At 43.4% G+C, this 20435-nt stretch overlaps 1 protein-coding gene across 1 annotated transcript in view; it reads left to right on the plus strand.

Annotated features, from left to right (window-relative positions):
• Window positions 1–1979: 1979 nt before the first annotated feature.
• Window positions 1980–20435, plus strand: part of Ube2l3 (ubiquitin conjugating enzyme E2 L3) — a 42850-nt gene continuing 24394 nt past the window's right edge. The window contains exon 1 of the mRNA XM_055610276.1: window positions 1980–2058. Coding sequence (XP_055466251.1) covers window positions 2032–2058 — 27 coding nt within the window. The 5' untranslated portion in view covers window positions 1980–2031. The remainder of the gene's footprint in view (window positions 2059–20435) is intronic.

Genomic DNA, 20435 nt, shown 5'->3' on the forward strand with positions numbered 1-20435 from the left:
GCAGCTAGTTTAAATCTGAGGACTCTGGAGAGAATAAATGCCAGAGCCCAGAGAGTGTGGAAAGCTCCAAGAAAGAGCAAAATTGCTGCTGCTGCTTGCCCCCTGCAGCTCCTCTTGCTGTCGATGCAGTGAGACAAGAAGTTGGAGATCTCCTGAAACAAGGATTGGACTGGCTCCAAGGAACCTGACAACCCTAACCAGCAGGAAGCAGCTAAGAAAGAGAACTGTGCCCCTTCTCCCACTAACCCTTTCTCTCTTGTACCTGGTATTGAGGTGTTGGAAGAAATTGGGGTGGAGTAGGGAGAAAGAGATATAAGAAATGTAAGTAAGAGAATTAAAAAAAAAAAGTACACTAACATATAACCCACACCTTTAATCCTAGCACTTGGGAGGCAGAGATTGGTGGATTTCTATCAATTCAAGTCCAGCTAAGAATACATAGCAAACCCTTCTCTCAAAACAAAACCACTACCAACAAAACAAACAAAGTTATATTGTTTAAAGCAAATTTGAGAACTTCTAGTTAAATGCCCTTCTGAAGATTCTGCTGAATGAAAGCAATCCACAGATGGCCTCATGTTGGCAGCTCTGTCTTTTTGTTTGTTTGTTTGTCCTGGTTTGCTTGAGACAGGGTTTCTATGTATAACCGCCCTGGCTGTCCTGGACTCCCTCTGTAGACCAGGCTATCCTTGAACTCACAGAGATCCTCCTGCCTCTGCCCCCCTGACTGTAATCCCAGCACTCAGGAGGCAGAGGCAGGTAGAGCTGTGTGAGTTCTTCAGGCTGGTCCACAAAGGGAGTCCAGGACAGCCAGGGCTACACAGAGAAACCCCATCTTAAAAAAAGGAAAAAAAAATTTAAAGTCATCTTTAGTTATATAGTGAATTTTGGGCCCACCCTGGGCTACAGGAGAGGAGACCTTGTCTACATCCTAACCCACCTGAAACACCACTCTGCTGGCCAAAGCACGTTGTTGCCATCCAGCAGTTTCTTTCTTTTTCTCTAGATCTTTCTGCTTTACTCTCTAGACTGCTAGAATTATGAGATTACCTGTGTGTGACACTACTCCTGGCAGCTACTTCTATTTTTGAGATAGGATTATAGTATGTAGAGTAGGCTGGCTATAATTTATAGTCTTGTTGCCTCTGCTGGAATTAAAGGCACAATCCACTTATGTTTGCTCTGCTCTTTCTTCCTTCCTTCCTTTCCTTCTTTCTTGACAGGGTTTCTCTGTGTAGCCTTGGCTGTCTACAACTCTCTCTGTAGATCAGACTGGCCTAGAACTCACAGATCTGCCTGCCTTTGCCTCCTGAGTGCTGGGATTAAAGGAGTGAGCCACCACTCTCTGCTCTGCTCTGCTTTCTTATTCATAGTTATTTTTGCATGAGGCTTCCTGAAAAGTAGATCCTTGTAGTTACTTGTGTGTGTGTGTTAGGGGAGGCTGGATGTGAATGTTAGTGTGGGCATTCACACACCTGCAGTGGAGACCTGAGGTCCGCAGTTTTTCCTTGCTTGCACTTCACAGGTTCTCTCCTTGAATCTGAGGCTCACCAATTCAGTTAGGTGGGTTAGACAAAGCATTCCAAGGATCTGCCTGTGTCTGCCCTCCACTCAGGTCCTACTTGAACGAGTAGACATTTTACTGACTGCATCACGTTTTCAGTCTCACAGTAACTTTCTCATCTCCCAGTTTTGATTTCTTCACGGTATTTAGCAGTGCCTGAAATAATCTTGATTATTCAATTATTTTGTGCACATGCTGTCTATGCTATTTATAGTGCAACTACTACGTACCAGGCACTTTATGTACTAGCCGTCGGACTGGAGGCTCTATAAAGTAAAGGTCTTTAATTGTCCAGGTCGTTTGTGTCTACACAGGACTCTCCAGCACTGGGACTCGCACACAGTAGGCGCACTTATCGCTTCCGCGCTCTTCCCGGTTCGCCCCTCCCCCGCTCCAGGAAGTGAGGGGGTTCTAGCCGCCTGGCCTACCGCGATGCATTTTGGGAAAGCAGCAGCACCAGATCCAAGATGGCGGCCAGCAGGAGGCTGATGAAGGTAAAAGCCATTCTCTGGCGCTGGCCAGGCGGGGGGCGGCGTCCCCAGGCCGGGACCCCTACGGCGGGCCACGGTTCCTTGGGGCGTCGCCACTCTTCATCTCTCGTTGCGTGGCCCCGCAGTGCCGCTGTGCCGCGTGCGGAGAGATCTAACGGGGCCGCCTAGGCCGCAGCCTGGGCGGGAGCGCAAGGCCGCGCCGGGAGCCGCTGCCGCCGGCCCCTCGGATCAGCTTGGGCAGTTTTCGCGACCCCTCCTCCCGGAGCGGAACCGGGCCCTCCGTCGCAGCGGCCGCGGTCCGGGTCGAGGACGCCGTTGATGTGTGGGCCGGGCCTGGAGGCCCTAGCTGGGCGCCCTCGGGGAAGAAAGCCGGAGCCCCGGTTGGGAGTCCGCGCCGCGGAACCGCCCGGTCCTGGGCCGCGGTCGCCGGACTCTGAGCCCCCTTCTGCCCGCCCACAGCTCCGAGAGGCTGCGAGGCCCGAGACGGGAAAGGAAGGAGGAGGGCAGGCGGCCAAAGTTAGGTCAGTTAGTTGGTGGTCTTTTGAAATTGTGTTGGGTCCTCGAAAACTGTCGCCTGTGACTGCAGAGTCACACAGCGGACAAGTTGCAACTCTAGGAAGGCGTGGGGTCGTTCCCCGTCGCAGCTAGGTTCTCCTTCCTATCTCTTAGTCATCCTGATCTCCGTTCCCTGATGTAGTAAAGTGACATTTTTGAGGTGGGGGGTGGGAGTTGGCTTCTATCGTTCGAATCAAAACGGGCCGAAGTTTACAAAAACAACTTGGTATACCCACTTTGTATCTTGAATGTATCCGAGCTATTTGGCTCTTTTGGTGAGGCGTACAGGTGCTCAGTTGATTTGGGTTTTTCATTGGTAGATTTGCCCACATCCTCTAAAGATGACCCCGCCAGTGTTTGAGTGCTACCTGGTAGTGCTGCGGAGCTGTCGCCGGACCGGAAATACAAAAGGCTCAAGGAACTGGCTCCTGAGAACAGATAAATTGTAAATTGTACCATTTGTTCACTGAAACTTAGAAGATTTAACTAAAACTAGAGTAGAAGTGGTCACAAAACAATTGTGATCAAGCTCCTTATCTGTTTTGCTAGTAATACCCAGATTTTAGAAATGCTAATCACTTCCGTGTTCAAATCCCCAAAAGTTGTCATCGGTATAACCTGTGGGTTTCAATTTAAGAAGATTTGTGAATGCATGCTGTTTCTTGTAATTTACTGAAGTGAATTCATCCACCCTGTCTCAAGGTACCCTTTTCAATACTTTTCCCTGACTACCCTTTCTTGGACTGGAGTGTTCTTTTTTCTAAAGCAAGTATTTAATCCTTTTCTTCTGGGTAAAATCTTCTCTGGCCCTGTCCTTAGCTAATTTTAACTTCTTAGAATAAAAACTAAAGTACATTTCTTTTCGTGTACGTGTGGAGGTGGCGACACATTGTGCATTCATTGGGGTTACAACTTGTCAGTTCACTCCTTCCACTGCATGGGTCCAGTGTGGCTCGGAACTCGTTGCTTGGCATTGAAAGACCTTTCTTAGAAAGCAGTCTTTTTAGTCTCACCACCAACCTCAGAATTTCTGGACGATCTTGCACCTAATTATTGCAATTTCCCCAGTTTTTATCGTGTGCTTCATAGTCACGATCATGATTAATCTTCCCTTTGAATTAGATATTAGTCTTCCCAATCTGTAGATGAGAAAAGAATGCAAAGGGATTCTTGGGCTTGCCTCTGACTAGCCCACAAAAGAGAAAATAATGTGTGATTTAACTCAACTCCCCGTGACTCTAAAGAGAAGCTTCACTATGGTACTCATTTTGAAGTCTCCCTTTGCACGTTCTGTTTACTCAGCTTGAGAAAAGTTATATTTTCTTCCCACGGAGCCCTCTTCTTTTCCAGGGGAGTTGTTGGAGTCAACACCTGTGCCTCTTACTGTGTTCCCCTGCACACAGCTCTTTGTAACACATTTCTCTTTGTAACAGCCAGCTTTCTGTCCTATCCTGGATTTTGAGTTTCTGAAGAGCAGGGATTGGGTTTTATTCAATTTTTTTTTTTTTCTTTTTGAGATGTGTGTATGTGTGTGTGCGCGCGCGCGAGTGCGGGCGTCTCTGCGGCGTCTCCCTGGCTGTCCTGGAACTCACTTTGTAGACTAGGCTGTTTCTGTCTCCCAGTGCCCCTACTGACCTGCATTGCCTCTTGTTTTGAGACAAGGTCTCACTTTGTTTCTCAGGCTGACAGCAAATTCAAAGTGATTCTCCTGCCTCAGCCTCCTGTCTGCTAGAATTAAGGGAGTGAACCACCAGGACCAGCTGACCTAATTTTATCCTGGTATCCCCTTGGTCTAGCCCCATTGACCCAGTTGGAATCCCCAGGCTGGTAGACATCTAGGAGGGGAATCACAGGTTTTAAATTGTTTTCAAAAATTTGAGCTCAGAAAAAAGTTTAAGTACTTACTAATTCAAGCTTATTAAGTTCTTCTTTTTTTTTTTTATTAAGTTCTTTTTCTATTTTCAACACTCAGAATTATTTAACTGTCACCCAAAACTTGGCAAATGAGGCAGTTTGAGTTTAGATAGATTGGGAGAGTTTTAATTTAATTTTAAAATTTTATTTTTTTAATGGCTATTTAGCTTCTTTTAGAAGCTGTGCATTGCTGTTTTGCCTGCTTATATGTCTGTGTGATAGCATCAGATCTTGGAGTTAGACAGTTGTGAGGTGCCCTGTGGGTGCTGGGAATTGAACCTGGATCCTTTGGAGAAGCAGTCAGTGTTCTTAACTGCAGAGCCATCTCTCCAGCCCTGAGAGTTTTAATTTTAAATGCATACGTACATATATTTATACACACATACGTATTTACTGTACGTGCATTGGTATTTTTCCTGCATGTGTGTCTGTATGAGGGTTTTGGATGCCCTGGAACTGCAATTAGAGACAATTGTGGGCCTCCATGTGGTTTCTAGACTTGAACCCAGGTCCATCTGGAAGAGTCACCAGTGCTCTTAACTACTGAGCCACCTTTCCAGCCCAGATTGGGAGAGTTATAACTAGGAGGAATAGTAGACCATGGTGAGGTGAGATGACCCACTGAGTTTCCATGGCTCAAGTGTGAAAACCTACTTTATTTTTCAGTTCAGGAGGGAAATTCTGTGTATATGTTGCTGATCATTGGCTTTGAGGATTAAAAACAAGCTGGGTAGAGTAGTACAACACCGGTAATTCTAGCACTTGATGATAGAGATGGGGACAAAGATCAGGAGTTCAAGGCTACATAATGCATTTGAGGCCAGTCTGGGCCCCCTGAGATCCTATCTGAAACAAAGGAAAGAAAAGAAAGCTACTTGTTGATCAATAGTATCCCAGCATTTTATATAGAAATAAAGGAATTTCCTATGGTGAAAGTTGAAGCAGGGTTATTAACTTTCTTTAGTTTATTGTTTATTATTGTTGTTATTATTTCACTTCTTAAAAACAGGGTTTCACTACATAGTTATAGTTGTCCTGGAACTCATTATGTAGACCAGGCTGTTTTCAAATTCATGTGCTCACCTCTGCCTCCCAAGTGCACACACCTGGCTTGTGTTACCAGTGTTTTTCCTGGGTGTTTTTCTGTGTGCTGTGTGCTTTACCGGTGCCAGCAAAAGCCAAAAGATGGTGGATCCTCTGGGACTAGAGTTGCAGACGGGATTTGAACCCAATATTTGTATCCACCATGTGGGTACAAGGATTGAATCCTTGGAAGACCATGTAGTACTCCTAACCAATAAACCAACTCTTTAGTGCTTCAGATATTCCTTTCCTTTCCTTTTCTCCTTTCCTTTTTCTTTCCTTTCCTTTCCTTTTTTCTTTCCTTTCCTATTTCCTTTCCTTTCCTTTTTTTCTCTTTTCTTTTTTTTTCTTTCTTTTTAGACACAGGGTTTCTCTGTGTAGCCCTGGCTGTCCTGGAACTCACTCTAAAGACCAGGCTGCTCTCAAACTCAGAGGTCCACTTACCTCTGCCTCCCAAGTGCTCTGATCAAGGCCATGTGCCACCACGCCCAGCTCTCAGATATTTCTTTATAATGTTAACAGGTGTTAACAGATAGTATAATACAACAGTAATAAAAAGCACAGTTATATATATATATATATATATATATATATATATATGTATAAATATGGCTGATAAGTTATTTTAGGAAAAACGAATTTGAAAAAGCTTAAAATTTTGTTTTAATTTGTTTACTTTATGCAAATGAACGTTTTGAATGCATGTATGTCTGTGTATCACTTAGGTGAGTGCTACCATCAGAGATCAGAAGAGGTGGTTGGGCCTGGGTATGATGGCACTTGTTTTTAATCCCAGCACTCTGGAAACAGAAGCAGGAGGATCTATGTTGTTCAAAGCCAGCCTGGTCTACATAGCAAGTTCCAGTTCAACCAGGACTATATGTCTCAAAAACCAAAAAGAAAAGAAAAAAAAAAAGAGAAGAAAATATTGGATTTCCTGGAACTGGAGTTATAGCGATTATAAACTGTAATGTGCGTACTGGGAATTGAACCTGGGTCTTTGGCAAGAACAAGTGTTCTTAATTCTTTGTTTGTTTGTTTGTTTATCTATCAAGACAAGGTTTCTCTGACTAGCCTTGGCTGTTGTGGACTCAATTTGTAGACCAGGCTGGCCTGGAATTCACAGAGTTCCTTTTGCCTCTCTCAGTGCTGGGATTAGAGGTGTACACTGCTAGCAGGTTAGTGTTCATCACTCCAAAGGGGAGTTTTGAGAAACTTTTAAATTTCAAAAACATTAGCAGAAAAGATTTACAATGTTAACAAAGCATTGAATACATTTTAGTTCACGAAGCATCTAGTTCAGCATTGAAAGCAACACCTAGATTGTAACATTGCTTCTGCCAAGAACAGGGAAATAGCTACAAAGCCCAGAGCAAGAACTCTGTAGAAATTGATTGGGCTGATCATTTGTTTGCAGCCTCACTGTGCATGTCCTCCCTATGCCCACATCCCCCATTGAGTAGCTTCCCATAGGGGTTTTCTCATATGGAAATTTGGATTTGCAGGTTGGGAAGGTAACAGTTTTTATAATGTATAATAGTGGAGCCAAGGAACTGGGATTTGTAGTGTCTGTCTGTCTGTCTATCTGAGAGTTTCTCTGTGTAGCCTTGGCTGTCCTGGACTGGCTTTGTAAACAAGGGTAGCCTCAGACTTACAGAGAGCCATCTGCTGCTGCCTCCCTTTTGCTGAGATTACAGGTGTGCACAACCATGCCTGGCGATTTTGAGTGATTTTGAAGTAGTGTTTACTCCACACTTCACATTGGTGTACTTCCTCAGTCTATAAGCAAATGCCAGGGAGCAGGAGTTATTTAATAACAGTTTATTCCTTGGAATTTATTGTACTAAGCAATAAACTATTTTGCTCTTAAATACAGGATTATATCCTCCCAATTTGGTAATGACATGGTCTGGTAATTGTCTGAAGAGGTAGGAGAGAGCTAGGGTCATGGTGCTTTTATATAGTCCTAGCTATTAGAGGAGCTTGAGGCAGGAAGATCCCTGGGAGCTGGGGGTTCCAGGCTAACTTGGGCAACATAGTGTGTGTGAGACTTTAGTTAAAAAAAGGGGGGGGAGGTGCGGGATGAGGGAAGTTTTCTATATGATGTTATACACAATAAGCCATAGCTTAAATCCATTTTGGCAATGGATTTAGAAAAGTATTTGCTTTTCATGTGTGGTGTGTGATGTATGATGTACACACATGTAAAATCAGAGAATAGGTTTTGAGAGTTGGTTCTTTTCTTCCATTATGAATTTGGGGACCAAACTTAGGTCAGGTTTATGCAGCTATCTTGTCGGGTACTGCCCCCAGCCCCACTCTTTTTTGCTGCTGGTGGTGCTGGGGATTGAACACGAATGCCTAGGCAGGAGTGTTGCCTCTTCCTAAAGCTTATCACATTTGCGCTTTTATCCTAAGGTTATGTATTCCAGTGAATTGAGACTAATTCAGCTACCCTTAGTGATACTGGGGTGTGTGTGCACGTGTCCATTTGTCTGTCTGAATACCCAGGGTTCGTGGTAGGTAAGTCTTCGACCACTGAACTATATGTCTTCTCCTATTATTTTTGTATTTATTTTTGAGGCAGGGTTTTACTGTATAGCCCTGGCTGTCCTGGAACTTGCTCTTGTAACACAGGCTGTCCTGGAACTCAGAGATCTGCCGCCCTCTGCCTCCCAAGCGCTGGCATTAAAGGTGTGTGCTACCACTGTCCAGCTTCTCACAGGATTTTGAATGTTTAAAGTTTTAAGTGTGTAGGTGTTTCACCTACATGTATGTCTGTGCACCATGTGCATGGCTGCTGCTTAATACCCAATAGAGAAGGTGGTGAGCTGCCGTGTGGGTGCTGGGAATCAAACCTGGATCCTCTGCAAGAGCAGCCAGTCTTTTCTTAACTGCAGAGACATCTCTTCAGGGGTGTGTGTATTTAATTTTAATTTTTGTTTTGTTTTGTTTATGCAGTATTCTGATTGCATGTGTGCCTGTGCACCAGAAGAAGGCACCAGATCTCACTATAGATGGTTATGAGCCACCGAATTGAACTCAGGACCTTTGGCAGAACAACCAATGTTCTTAACCTCTGAGCCATCTCTCCAGCCCCTTATTTTAATTATTTAAGACACGGTTCCATTATATAGCCATGGCTGTCCTGGAACTTGCTATGCAGACCAGGTTGGCCTTGAACTCAAGATGTCTGCCCATCTCTTCTTCCTCAGTGCTGGCGTCAAAGATGTGCACCACCATACCCAGCTTTTTTTTTTTTTTTTTTTAATAATTGTGTGTATGTGTGACTGTGGGTGCATTGTGTTTTTCAACTGAGGTTTGTTTATAGAGGTCAGAGCATATCTTGTGGAAGTTGTTTCTCCTTTCACCGAGAGTTCTGGGTTAGGCTTGATCAGCATGCCCTTTTATTGGCTGAGCCATCTTTCCCTGGCACTCTAGATTTTTTTCTGTCTTAAAGATTTACCTATTTTATGTACATGGGTGTTTTGCCTTAATGTGTGTCTGAATGGTAATTCGTGTAGTTTCCACAAAAGCTGGAAGAGAGTGTTTGATTCCTTTAAAACTAGCGTTACAGGCAGTTGTTAAGCCACCGTGTGGTTCTGGAAATCACACCGTGGTCCCTGGGAAAACAGCCGGTGCTGTTAGCTACTGAGTCATCTCTTTAGCCCCAGCTCTGGAGTTTTTGATTGGTATTCCCCACACCCGTTTCCCCAACCCCTTCAGCATCAGGGGTCTATCTCAGGGCCTTGTAGTGCTATTGCTGACCTCTAACTCCCTTTTTTGGCATACAAGCAATCTAACCTGCAGCCTTAAGCATGCTTGGCAGTTTCCCCATGAGCCATTCATCCCAGTGTGGTGTATCTGTATCTTCTCTGTATCAGAGTGACTTGTCCTTTGACCCAATTAGGTGCTGATGAATGAGTTATGAAACATGGTAAGCATCAAGCTCTCAGAAATTCTATCTGTCCATTGGGTACCAATGTCTTGCCAATTCAATGGTAGCATGCATTGCAGGGAAAGATACCCCAGCCCTCAACACTGAGGAGTAGGTGGCCTATAGCCCAGTCCTTTAAGAATTGAATAAAATATCAGTAGTTGAGAAATCCTTAGTTTGAAGCCAGCCTAGTCTATAAAGTGAATCCAGGGCAGCCAAGGTTACACAGGGAAACCTTGTCAAGCAGAGGAGGACGAAGAGGATGAAGAAGAATTTTATTATATATTCTTAAATATTACATAAGAATTATTATTCTTATTATTGGGGGACTGTAGATTTTTCTTCTGGCTAGCCTTGGCCTGCTTAGAATCCAGGCCAGTGAAGAATCCTTCTTCTCCAGAGTGGTTGTGGGCAGTGGCTCTGAGAGCTGCCTTAAGGAGCCCCAGAAACTTCTGTCAGCTTCCTAAGTAGGCAGCCCACTTCTGATACTGTATTGTCCCTTCTTTAGATTTTATTTTGTAGGTGCTTTCCAGAAGCACCAAGGAACTGAGCTGTTTTTACCCTTGGGTAGACTGGATAGCATAGGCATGCCCTGTGCTAGTATAGGGTGAGTCTTGGCAGGGCAAAGTTTTCCAGCCAGCTTCTGGAAGAGGTGTCACGAAAGGTGATGCTGATGGACCTAATGACAGGTAGCAGAGCTGCCTCGTAGTCTTTAGGTTTCGGTTGCAACCCTTAGAAGCCATGGGAGGGGTTGGGGGCGGGAGATGAGAGACTGAAACTCTCCCTTATCATACTGCTAAGGGCTAGATATGATTGAGAGCTTAAGTTCTCAAATTTTTTAAAAACATATTATTAAAAAAAAAACTAAAACATTATTTATTTTATTTAATGTGCATTGGTGTTTAGCCTGCATGTATATCTGTGTGAGGGCATCAAATCCCCTGAAACTGGAGTAATAGACAGTTGTGAACTGCTATGTGGGTGATGGGAATTGAATTCGGTTCCTCTGGTAGAGCAGCTATCTGCTGAACCATCTCTTCAGCCCCAAGTTCTCAATGTTGAGTCTTGTGCTTGTCACATCTTAGTCAAGTGGTCCTGAACAAGTTAACTTCTCTGCTTTAAGTTACTCATCTGTGTGTGGGTTAAATGAATTAAGATAAATCAAGTACTTAGCAGAGTGTATCCATCCATCCATCCATCCATTTATCTCTATCTTGTCATATACTAAGATATGGATAATCATACATAAAAGTGAAAGTACACTTGTCACTGAGTTCTAACCAGGCTGGCCTCAAATCACAGAAATTGCTTGCCTTTGCCTCTCAAGTGTTGGGGAAATAAGGTGTGTACTACCACACCTAGCTGTTTGTTTCTCAAAACTGAGAAGAAACCCCTGAACTAAAGTATGTCTGTCTCGGTTTCTCATCCTGTGTAGGAGTGTGTTTCTTCCTTTTGTGTATCTGTGCAGTGAATGCATGTGTGTTAGTGGTGACTGCACCTCGGTGCATGTATACTTGTATATAGAGGTGAGAGAAAAGGACCAATTGTGCTGCTTTGTCACTCTACAACTTATTCCCTTGAAACAAGGTATCCCACTGAACTTGCTGTTTTGTCATGCTGGTCTACATAGAGAGTTCCAGGCCAGCCCAGACCATACAGTGAGACCCTGCCCTTCCCCCACCAAAAAAGGAGATTCTCCCCAGTCTGTTTTTGAAAAAAATTATAAGGAGCTAGAGAATTGGCTTAGTGGTCAAGAGCACTTGTTGCTCTTATAGAGGACTCAGCACCTACATGGTGGTTTACAACCATCAGTCATTCCAACTCCAGTGAATCCCATGTGGTGAACGCACATGCATGCATTGAAGGAAACATAAAATATATAACATATGAAATACAAAATATAACATAAAACCTTTTAAGTTTTTTGAAAATTTATGTGTATGAGTACTTTGCTTGCATATGTGTATGTGCATGTCTGGTGTCTGAGGAGGTCAGAAGAGTGTATCAGATGTCCTGGTGCTGGAGTTTTCAAGCCACCATGTGGGTGCTGAAAGCTGAACCTTGGCCTTCTGCAAGAGCAACAAGTACTCTTAACCACCAGGTCAACTGCCTGCTCCCCTCCCCAGTCTCTTAGGATTCCGGAACTCTGGGGGCCCTTCGAGAGCAGATGGTGATGACCTTAATTCAAAGATGAGGCTGAAGTGAGTTTTAGAGCCAGACTCACTGTTGGCTGCCCTGCTCTTAGCCTTCTGCTCTTGTTCTTTGGATGGCTGGCTACTCTTGGGTTTTAGAGAACACAGTGGTGATTTTAATTCATTTTGTTTTTAAAACAGTTTTGGGGGTTACCCTATGCATTCCAGACAAGATTCTGAGCTACATCCTAATTCTTGTGCCAATTTTCACAGGTCTAGGCTTGTGTTGTTTTCTGTCTTCCATTATTTTGTCAGATTTTGCTTTTACTATAGCATAGTTCAGCAGCAGTTTTTTGATAGCTGCTTGCCCAGTAGGCACACGTTTAACCAGAGCAGACACCAATGTTAAAGCCATTGTTTATTGGCAGGATCTGTATATTTCTGCAAGGGAACACTGCCTGACTCTGTCACTGTTTGGGGAAGAAAGTAACGCAGAAGGCTAATAGCTCTGAGATCTTAGAAAGTGGTAACCGTGTGCGTTATGTCAGGACTTAGTTGTTATGAAAAGTCAACCAAAGTTTACATGCAGAAGGAACCTGACTCTCCCTCTCCCCCCTCCAGGACTCTACCACAGTTCTATTCTTCTAGTCTTCACCGTATGTTTGACAAAGGCGGTTCTGGCTTTCTTGTTTGTGTCTTGAGGTCTGTTATGGACAGACTTGAGGCTGGTGGTGTCCCGGTCCTCGAGCTCCCACTTTAGTTGGGGTGCTGGACTCTGGATTCTGTAATGTAGGTCAGCAATGTCAGGCACACCCTTGCTCAGGTGAAGACAAACACATTCCAGGAGCTAGGCCTATGAGAAGCTGCCTACCTCTACTAGATCTAGGGCCCTGACTGGGCTTGCCCAGGAGATGTGTGGGCAGCATTTTTCTTTAAGCCTATGTTGTAGCCGTCTTCAGTTATATTTGCTTAGATTGGCCTGAGGCTGTGATAGAGTAGCAGAGACCTACATTTAGATGTGATTTCTGCTTTAACTCATTTGTGTTACTTACAAAGAGGATAATGAAATGACCTCATAGAATCATGATAATAGTTGTAGTATATTAGTTGTAACAATAAAGTGCCGGACGCACTGGCGCACGCCTGTAATCCCCGCACTCAGGGAGGCAGAGGCAGGCGGATCTCTGAGTTTGAGGCCAGCCTGATGTACATAGTGAGTCTAGGACAGCCAGGGCTACACAGAGAAACCCTGTCTCGAAAAACAGAATTAAGTGTAAAGCATATAGCTTAATCCATGGAAGATGCCATGTGGATATGAGTCATTCCCTCCTATTTGCTGATTGAACTGATTGAAATGAGATTTACAATAAAGCATTCTGAAGGATTATATTTAAATTTGCAGTATATGTAATATTAAAATTATAGTTTCATTGTCAAGCACGTTCATTGTATAAGCTTGGAAAGGTTTCACTAATGCTAAAACTAGAAATTTTAATTTAATTAATTTATTTTGAGGCAAAGTCTCACTTCATAGTCCTGTTTGTCCTGGAAATCAGTGTAGCCTCAAACTCAGATCTCCTTGCCTCTGTTGGGATTAAAGGTGTGTTCCACCACACCTAATTTTTGTTTTATTTTTATTTTAAATTGTATGTTTGTTGATATGTACATGTGACTACAGTGCCCTTTGGGGTCAGAGAAGGGCAGTACATTGATTCCCTGGAGCTAGAGTTTCAGGGAATAGAAGTCCTCGGTCAAAAGTAGTACATGCTTTTAACTCTTGAGCTATCTTTCTTTCCTACTTTTTTTTTTTTTAAAAAAAATATTTATTATGTATACAATATCTGAATGTATGCCTTCATATCAGAACAGGACACCAGATCTCATTATAGATGGTTGTGAGTCACCATGTGGTTGCTGGGAACTGAACTCAGGACTGCAGATTGTGCCCCTTAACCTCTGAGGCATCACTCCAACCCCTCATGCCTACTTTAATATTTTGAGAAAGGGTTGGAGATTTGTCAGGAATGTGATACCACTCCTGGCAAAGTCAGTCATTTTGATAGAGTCACACAAAGTCAGGGAGGTGCTGTTTTATATTGTTATGTGTATGTGTATTGTTACCAGTTGTGTATGTGATATGTAAACTTTCATTACATATCCAACTCCATCTGATAGGTTTTGTTTTAGCCAGATAAGAGGAGCTTAAAACAAAACAAAACATTGACTAGCAGTGGAAGGCTAGGGGCATTACCATCCTTTAGTTAGTTTGTTTTTGTTTTTTGAGACAAGGGTTTTTTTTGTGTGTAGCCCTGGCTGTCCTGGAACTTGCTCTGTAGACCAGTCTGGCCTCAAACTCAGAGATCAACGAGTGTGTGCCACTACCACCTGCCACCATCCTTATTTTAATATGTGTATGTATTTAACTTTTCACTTTAAACACTTGCATTTATTTGCTGTTAGGGGACGGAGGAGGCGTGTTTCTGCTAGAGTACATGTAGAAGTAAGAGTACAACTTGTAGGAGTTAGTTTTCTTCTTTCATCATGTAGATCCTGGAGATTGAACTCAGATTGTCAGGTTTGGCAGCAAGCTCCTTTATCTATTGAGCCAACTCTTTAGCCTTCTATTTATGTATTTGTTTATCCATCTATTTATTTATTTTGCCTTAAAATATTGTTTTAAAATATATGCCTACATATGTGTGTGAAATATGTTTTTATGAGTGCAGGTTGCCATGGAGTTTAGAAAAGGGTGTGATATCCTCTGGAGATGGAGACATAAGCATTTGTGAGCTGTTGAATATGGATGCTGGGACCTGAACTCAGGGCCCCTGCAAGAGCAGTATGTGCTCTTAACCACTGGCCATCTCTACAGGGCAGACTTTCTGAGAGAGGAGTGTTACTGTGTTGCCCCAGGATGGCCTTGAACCCACTCACTCCTGTCTCTGCTTCCCTGATGATGAGAAGCTCATCTTGTAAGCATTGGCATGTGCAAATGTTACCCAAAGTAAAGCTAGTAAGCCTTGCTAGAATCTTGTACAAGAAGGAGTAGCCCCAAGCCAGAAGTGGCACACACCTTTAATCACAGCACTAGGGAGGCAGCAACGGGCAGATCGGTGTGACTTTGAGGCCAGCCTGGTCTACAAAGTGAGTCCAGGACAGCCAAGGCTACACAGAGAAATCCTGTTTCCAGAAAAGAAAGACAGAAAGAAATAAAAGCACCTACTTACACTGCCTATGTAGTTTTCTTTTTTATTTCATGTTTTCTTTCCTTTGAGACAGGCTCTTTTGATGTATCCCTGGCTGTCCTGGAGCTCACTTTGTAAACAGGCTGGGATTAAAAGTGTGCACCACCATGCCCAACTTTTTTCTGCACACACACAAACACACGAGAACTAATTAGAACCAAGGCTTGTACAAGATTCTAGCAAGGCTGGGTTAGTGCCTTTACTTGCTAAGCCATCTTGTTGGCTCATATTCTGTCCATTTCTACTGGAAGTGTTGTTCAGCCTTGCCTACTGCTTTATATAGCTACAATAACTGTAGAAGGGCTACTGGCCTTGGCCTCACCCTGGACCTGCCTTATGAGAATTCTGTGACTTGGGCTTCTCTGCGATTTTGCTTTACCTCTATAGAATGGCATATTTGTGCCTGCCTTATTCTCACTCTGATCACATCTCATGTGCTGCATATTATAAACAATATGGATTATTGTCATGAGTGGCCATTCCTACTGCTGCCTTCCTTTTCCTTGGTTTTTCTAATTGTTGTTGGAATTTTGGATGATTTTGTTTTGTTTGTTTGTTTGGATGATACTCTGAACTGATGCCTCTTTGGTAGGTAAATATGATGGGCTTTTAGCTCACACCCTGTGTTTCATTTCATTCCAGAAAGCTTTGTGTTAATAAGCGTAACATGTTCAGTTTCCTAGTGTCACATTAAGGACAGTAAAAAACTATACTGTTGTATTTTAGACTTTAAGAAACATGATACAATTAAGGAAAAGAATGAAATTAGCATATATGCCAAGTAGGTAAAAGCTTCCTGCAAATAACAATGAAACTCTAAGAAATGGGTTTCATTCCTTTTATTATTATTATTTTTTAAATATTTTGAGGTAGAGTTTCTCTGTGTAGCCTTGGCTGTCCTGGACTCGTTTTGTTGATTAGGCTGGCTTCATACTCACAGAAATCCACCTGCCTCTGCCTCCCCTGGGATTGCAGGTGTGCACCGCAGTGCCTGGCTCATTCCGTTTTTTTTTTTTTTTTTTAAAGGTAAGACAGAATCATCAGGTGAAGAGTAAGACTTGTGGGTAGGCTGTATTCAAGCCTAGGCCCGACTGACTCTGTAAACATTGCTTTTTCCTATGAACACTTGTAATTTTAGCAGCCAAATCAAAACATAATTTGTAAGGGTGATCTGTAAAATTGGAGCAGTTAAGAATGCTTACTATCCTTGCAAAAATCTTGGGTTTGAGTCTAGGGGGATGGCTCAGCAGTGAAGAGCACTGGCTGCTCCTCCAGAAGACCTGCATTGATTCCCAGCACCTGAGTGGGTACTCGCTGTCTCCTGTAGCTGTACTCCAGGGGATCTGAAGCCCCCTTTCCTCCACTGTTTTCTTCTGCACATGTGGTACACATATTCATGCAGACTCACACACATACACATGCATAAAAAATAAATCCCTTGAAAAAGAACAGAGAGGGGCATATGGGAGGGTTTGGAGGGAGGAAAGGGAAGGGGAAAATGTTGTAATTAAATTATAATCCTCCAAAATAAAAAGTATCTATCTATTCTCTTCCCCCTCAAGACAAGGTTTCTGTGTGTAGCCCTGGCTGTCCTAGAACTTCTCTGTAAACCAAGCTGGCCTCAAACTCAGAGATCCACTTGCTTTTGCCTCTCAAGTGCTGGATTTAAAGGTGTGTGCCACACACCCCTCCCAACCCTACTTTACCCCACCGCAGTTGAAATCTTTAAAAATTAGTATTGGGCTGGAGAGATACCCAGTGGTTAAGAGATATTGCTGCTCTTTAGAGGATCTGACTTTGCTTTCCAGCAACTACACAAGGTCTGAGTTCTAGCTCCAGGGGAGTGTGATACCTTGGGTCTACACTCAACTCACACACACCCATTAAAAAATTAATTCTGAAGAAAAGTGAGTGGGGATTGGATGCTTCATTTCATTGCCTATAACAATCTTCAGAATAGTGAGACTGTCACAGAATGACCTGGTGATCAAAATGTGTCTTCAGAGCCTGGAGGGATTTGAGCAGTTGAGAGCACTGGCTGCTCTTCCAGGGGACCTGAGTTAATTTCCAAGCACGCAGGTGGCTCACAACTGTTTGTAACTCCAGTTCTAGGGAATTTAGTGTCCTTTTCTGATCTTTTTGGGCATCAGGCATGAACATGACATACAAACCAATGTACAGGCAAAACATGTAAAGTTAAAACAAAACAAAACCCTCAAAACTTGAGAGTACTGATGGCACAGTGGATAGAAGCAGGTGCTTCTGAGCCTGATCTGAGTTTGAATACCAGAGTGAGTATGCATGGTGGAGAGAGAAAAGCAATTCCCTCAGATCGTCTGCTCTTCAACATGTGCGCACACAGTGAGTAAATGTAATTGTATCTCTTGCTATATTTTAAAAAGTCTTTATTACAGGGCTGGGCTTGGTTGGTAGAGCACTTTTCTCGCATGCACGTAACACTTGGTTTGATCACCAGCACCATATAAGACTGGGTGAGGTGGCAAACATTGTGGTCGTAGGTCTGGTGGAAGGAAGATCAGAAGTTCATGGTCGACTTTAGGCGACATAGGGAATTTAGCCTGGACTCTGGCTGTCCTGGAACTTGCTTTGTAGACCAGGTTGGCCTTGAATTTAGAGCTCCACTTTGTCTTTAGTCCTGGGACTAAAGGTAGGTGATAACACCATGCCTGACATAATACCACAATACTAAGTGTGTTTTAATTTTTACATTTTTAAATTTATATGTGCATGATGTATATGTTTGGATGTGTGTGCCATGACGTTACAGAGGTCAGAAGACAGCTTGATCCAAGAGACTGGATGTGTGAGCAGTTCCAGTCTGGTTCGGATGTCCCAGGGAGGTCTAGAGAGCTGCCAGTTTTCAATCCCTGCTGGAGTCCTGAAGAAGTAGGTTCAAGTAACAGCCAAGGAATGGGTCAGGATAGATGAACTTGCCAGTGAAAGTAAGGGCAAGCAGACAAAGAGGAAACCCTTCCTTCTTCCATGTCCTTTTATGTGGGCTGCCAACAAATGTGTGGTCCAGATTTAGGATGGGTCTTCTGACCTCGGATAACCTGGTTTTAAGGTGGGTCTCCCACCTCAAATGATCCAACCAAGAAAAATCTCTCACAGGTGTGCCCAACTTCTTGAGGTTTAGTAAGTTATACATGCAGTCAAATTGATAGCCAGACTTAGCCATCACAGAAATTTTTGACTTTTTAAGAGCCTGCTTCGGGGGGCAGGAATGGCAGTCATTGCGTAAACTACTTTCTTGATTGAAGACTAGGGTGGTGTGAACATGATGGTTTGTAAACAAGAGTGTCCATCACAGTTTTTCTGAGCGCTGTCCTCATCCTGGGCACCAGCTAACCAGTGCCCTTCCTTGTACCCCTACCATGTCTCTGCTTCCCTCTTGCTAGAATTAAAGGCACATAACCACCACGCCTGGCTTAAAATTTGCATTTCTTAAAAAGATCTTGCTTATAAATTACTTAAAAACCTCTGTCTCGGGGCTGGAGAGATGGCTTAGTGGTTAAGAGCATTGGGTACTGTTCCGGAGGACCCTGATTCAATTCCCAGCACCCACATGGTAGCTCACAACTGTCTGGTCTGTAACTCAAATTCCAGTGGATCTGACTTTCTCTCTCTCACACACATATATATGCCAAACACCAAAATGTACATAAAAATAAATAAATGTAAAAACAAACCAAAACAAAACCTCTGGCTCTTTACGGGTTCTTAGAACTGGTCTTGCATGTAGATAATACTGGGGAGATTTTGAACAGTCTATTTGTTTTTGTTTTTTTTTTCCTATCTCTGCCTCTCTCCAGTGTGTGGCCCAGGTTATACTTGATCATGACTCTTCTGCTTCTACCACTTGAAAGCTACCATTGTAGATTTGTGCTACCAAGTTCAACCCAAAACAGTCAAATTTCCATGATAGGTAGGACACACTTTTCCTGCCCCCATTAAACAAAAATAGCAACAACAAAACTTTTTTGGAGTGGGGCTACTGTGCCAAAACACAGGGGTATATATCTGAGTTGGATGGTGAGTTCTCTCTGAAAACAAAACACATTGCTCTGCAAGGTAGTCTCCTATTTGCCCTAATCCTCTAAGGATTTGGAGAAATTGGTTCCTGTAAGGACCCAGATCCTGCTCTCTGATTCTGCCACACTCTACTTGGCCTTTCTGTTGGCATATGCATATTCAATTTTCTGGGCTGAAATTGAGAAATGGGCATTTCCCTTTAAGAAGTGGACTGAGAGGCCATCTTAGTCACTGTTCTATTGCTGTGGTGAAACACCATGACCAAAGCAACTTTTAAAGGAAGCATTGAATTGTAGGGTTGCTTACAGTTTCAAAGGGCTAGTCTGTTACCATCATGGTGGGGAGTATGGCTGCAGGCAGACAGGTAGGCATGGTGCTCGAGAAGTAGCCGAGAGCGCACATCTGATCCTAGTTTTGCAAGCAGACCGAGTATAAGACTGGGACTGTTGTGGGCTTTTCACCCCAGTGACGCACCTCCTCCAATCAACCATACCTCCTAGTCCTTAGTGACTGGGACTAAGATATGAACCACCGCAGGCTATAATTTAGTGCTAGAGTGCTTGCTTGCCTCGCACATTTGAAGGCCCTGGTGTGTGTGTATGTGTGTGTGTGTGTGTGTGTGTGTGTGTGTGTGTGTGTGTGTAACTTGTTATGGTATCCTAGGCTTTCTTCAGACTTCCAGTGATCCTCATCCTCCCGGAGCCTTTTGCTACCACCACACCCGTTGAAGCCCTGGGTCTGATCTCTAGCACCTTTTAAAACAAAATAAACAAAAACCCCACAGAAATTGAGCAGTACCCTGTGTTTTCTCAGGCCCTTCCAAAGCTTTGAACAGCTGAAGTCAAAGAGGGTCCTCATTTGGGCCTTTTCCTGTGTGCTGCTTGCCTTCTAGCAGAACAGACTAAGAAGTTGGCTGGTTCTGCTTTTTCTTGGCTCATCTCTTGGTTGTCAGCATTGCACCATCAGCCTTGAGCAGCTGACACCCCTCCCCTGTTGCTTTTGCCATTGAGCAGAACTGAAATAAACCTTTTGGGGAAGTTGTGTCATTCTTGGTTAGGTCTTTCAGACTTCATTCTCAAAGAGCTGGGCTACTGCTCTATGTTTTCTTTGTTTTTAAATTACTTATAATCTGTATCTGCCTGTGTGTGTATTTGCATGTGTTTATGTCGCATCGTGGAAGTGGAGGTTAGAGGATAGTTAGCAGGAGGCTGCTCTTCTCTCTTTCTACCCTGTGTATCCTGGTGAGTGGATTCAGGTTGCCAGACTTCTGAACTTTAGTCTTTGAACTGTCTCACCAACTTTTTTTAGTCAGCTCCTTTCCTTCATTATTAGTCATAAAGCCTTTGGAATTTACCCTCTGAATTTACAGTTTGAGTTTCTTGAAATTCTTTCCCAGTTCATTATTATCAAGACCAGTCTCAGTTATAGGGGCACAGTTGTGTTTGAGGGTATACCATTCTT

The sequence above is a fragment of the Psammomys obesus genome, unplaced genomic scaffold (genome assembly GCF_907164565.1).
Source record: "Psammomys obesus unplaced genomic scaffold, mPsaObe1.curated_primary_1811, whole genome shotgun sequence".
Taxonomy (NCBI): Eukaryota; Metazoa; Chordata; class Mammalia; order Rodentia; family Muridae; genus Psammomys; species Psammomys obesus.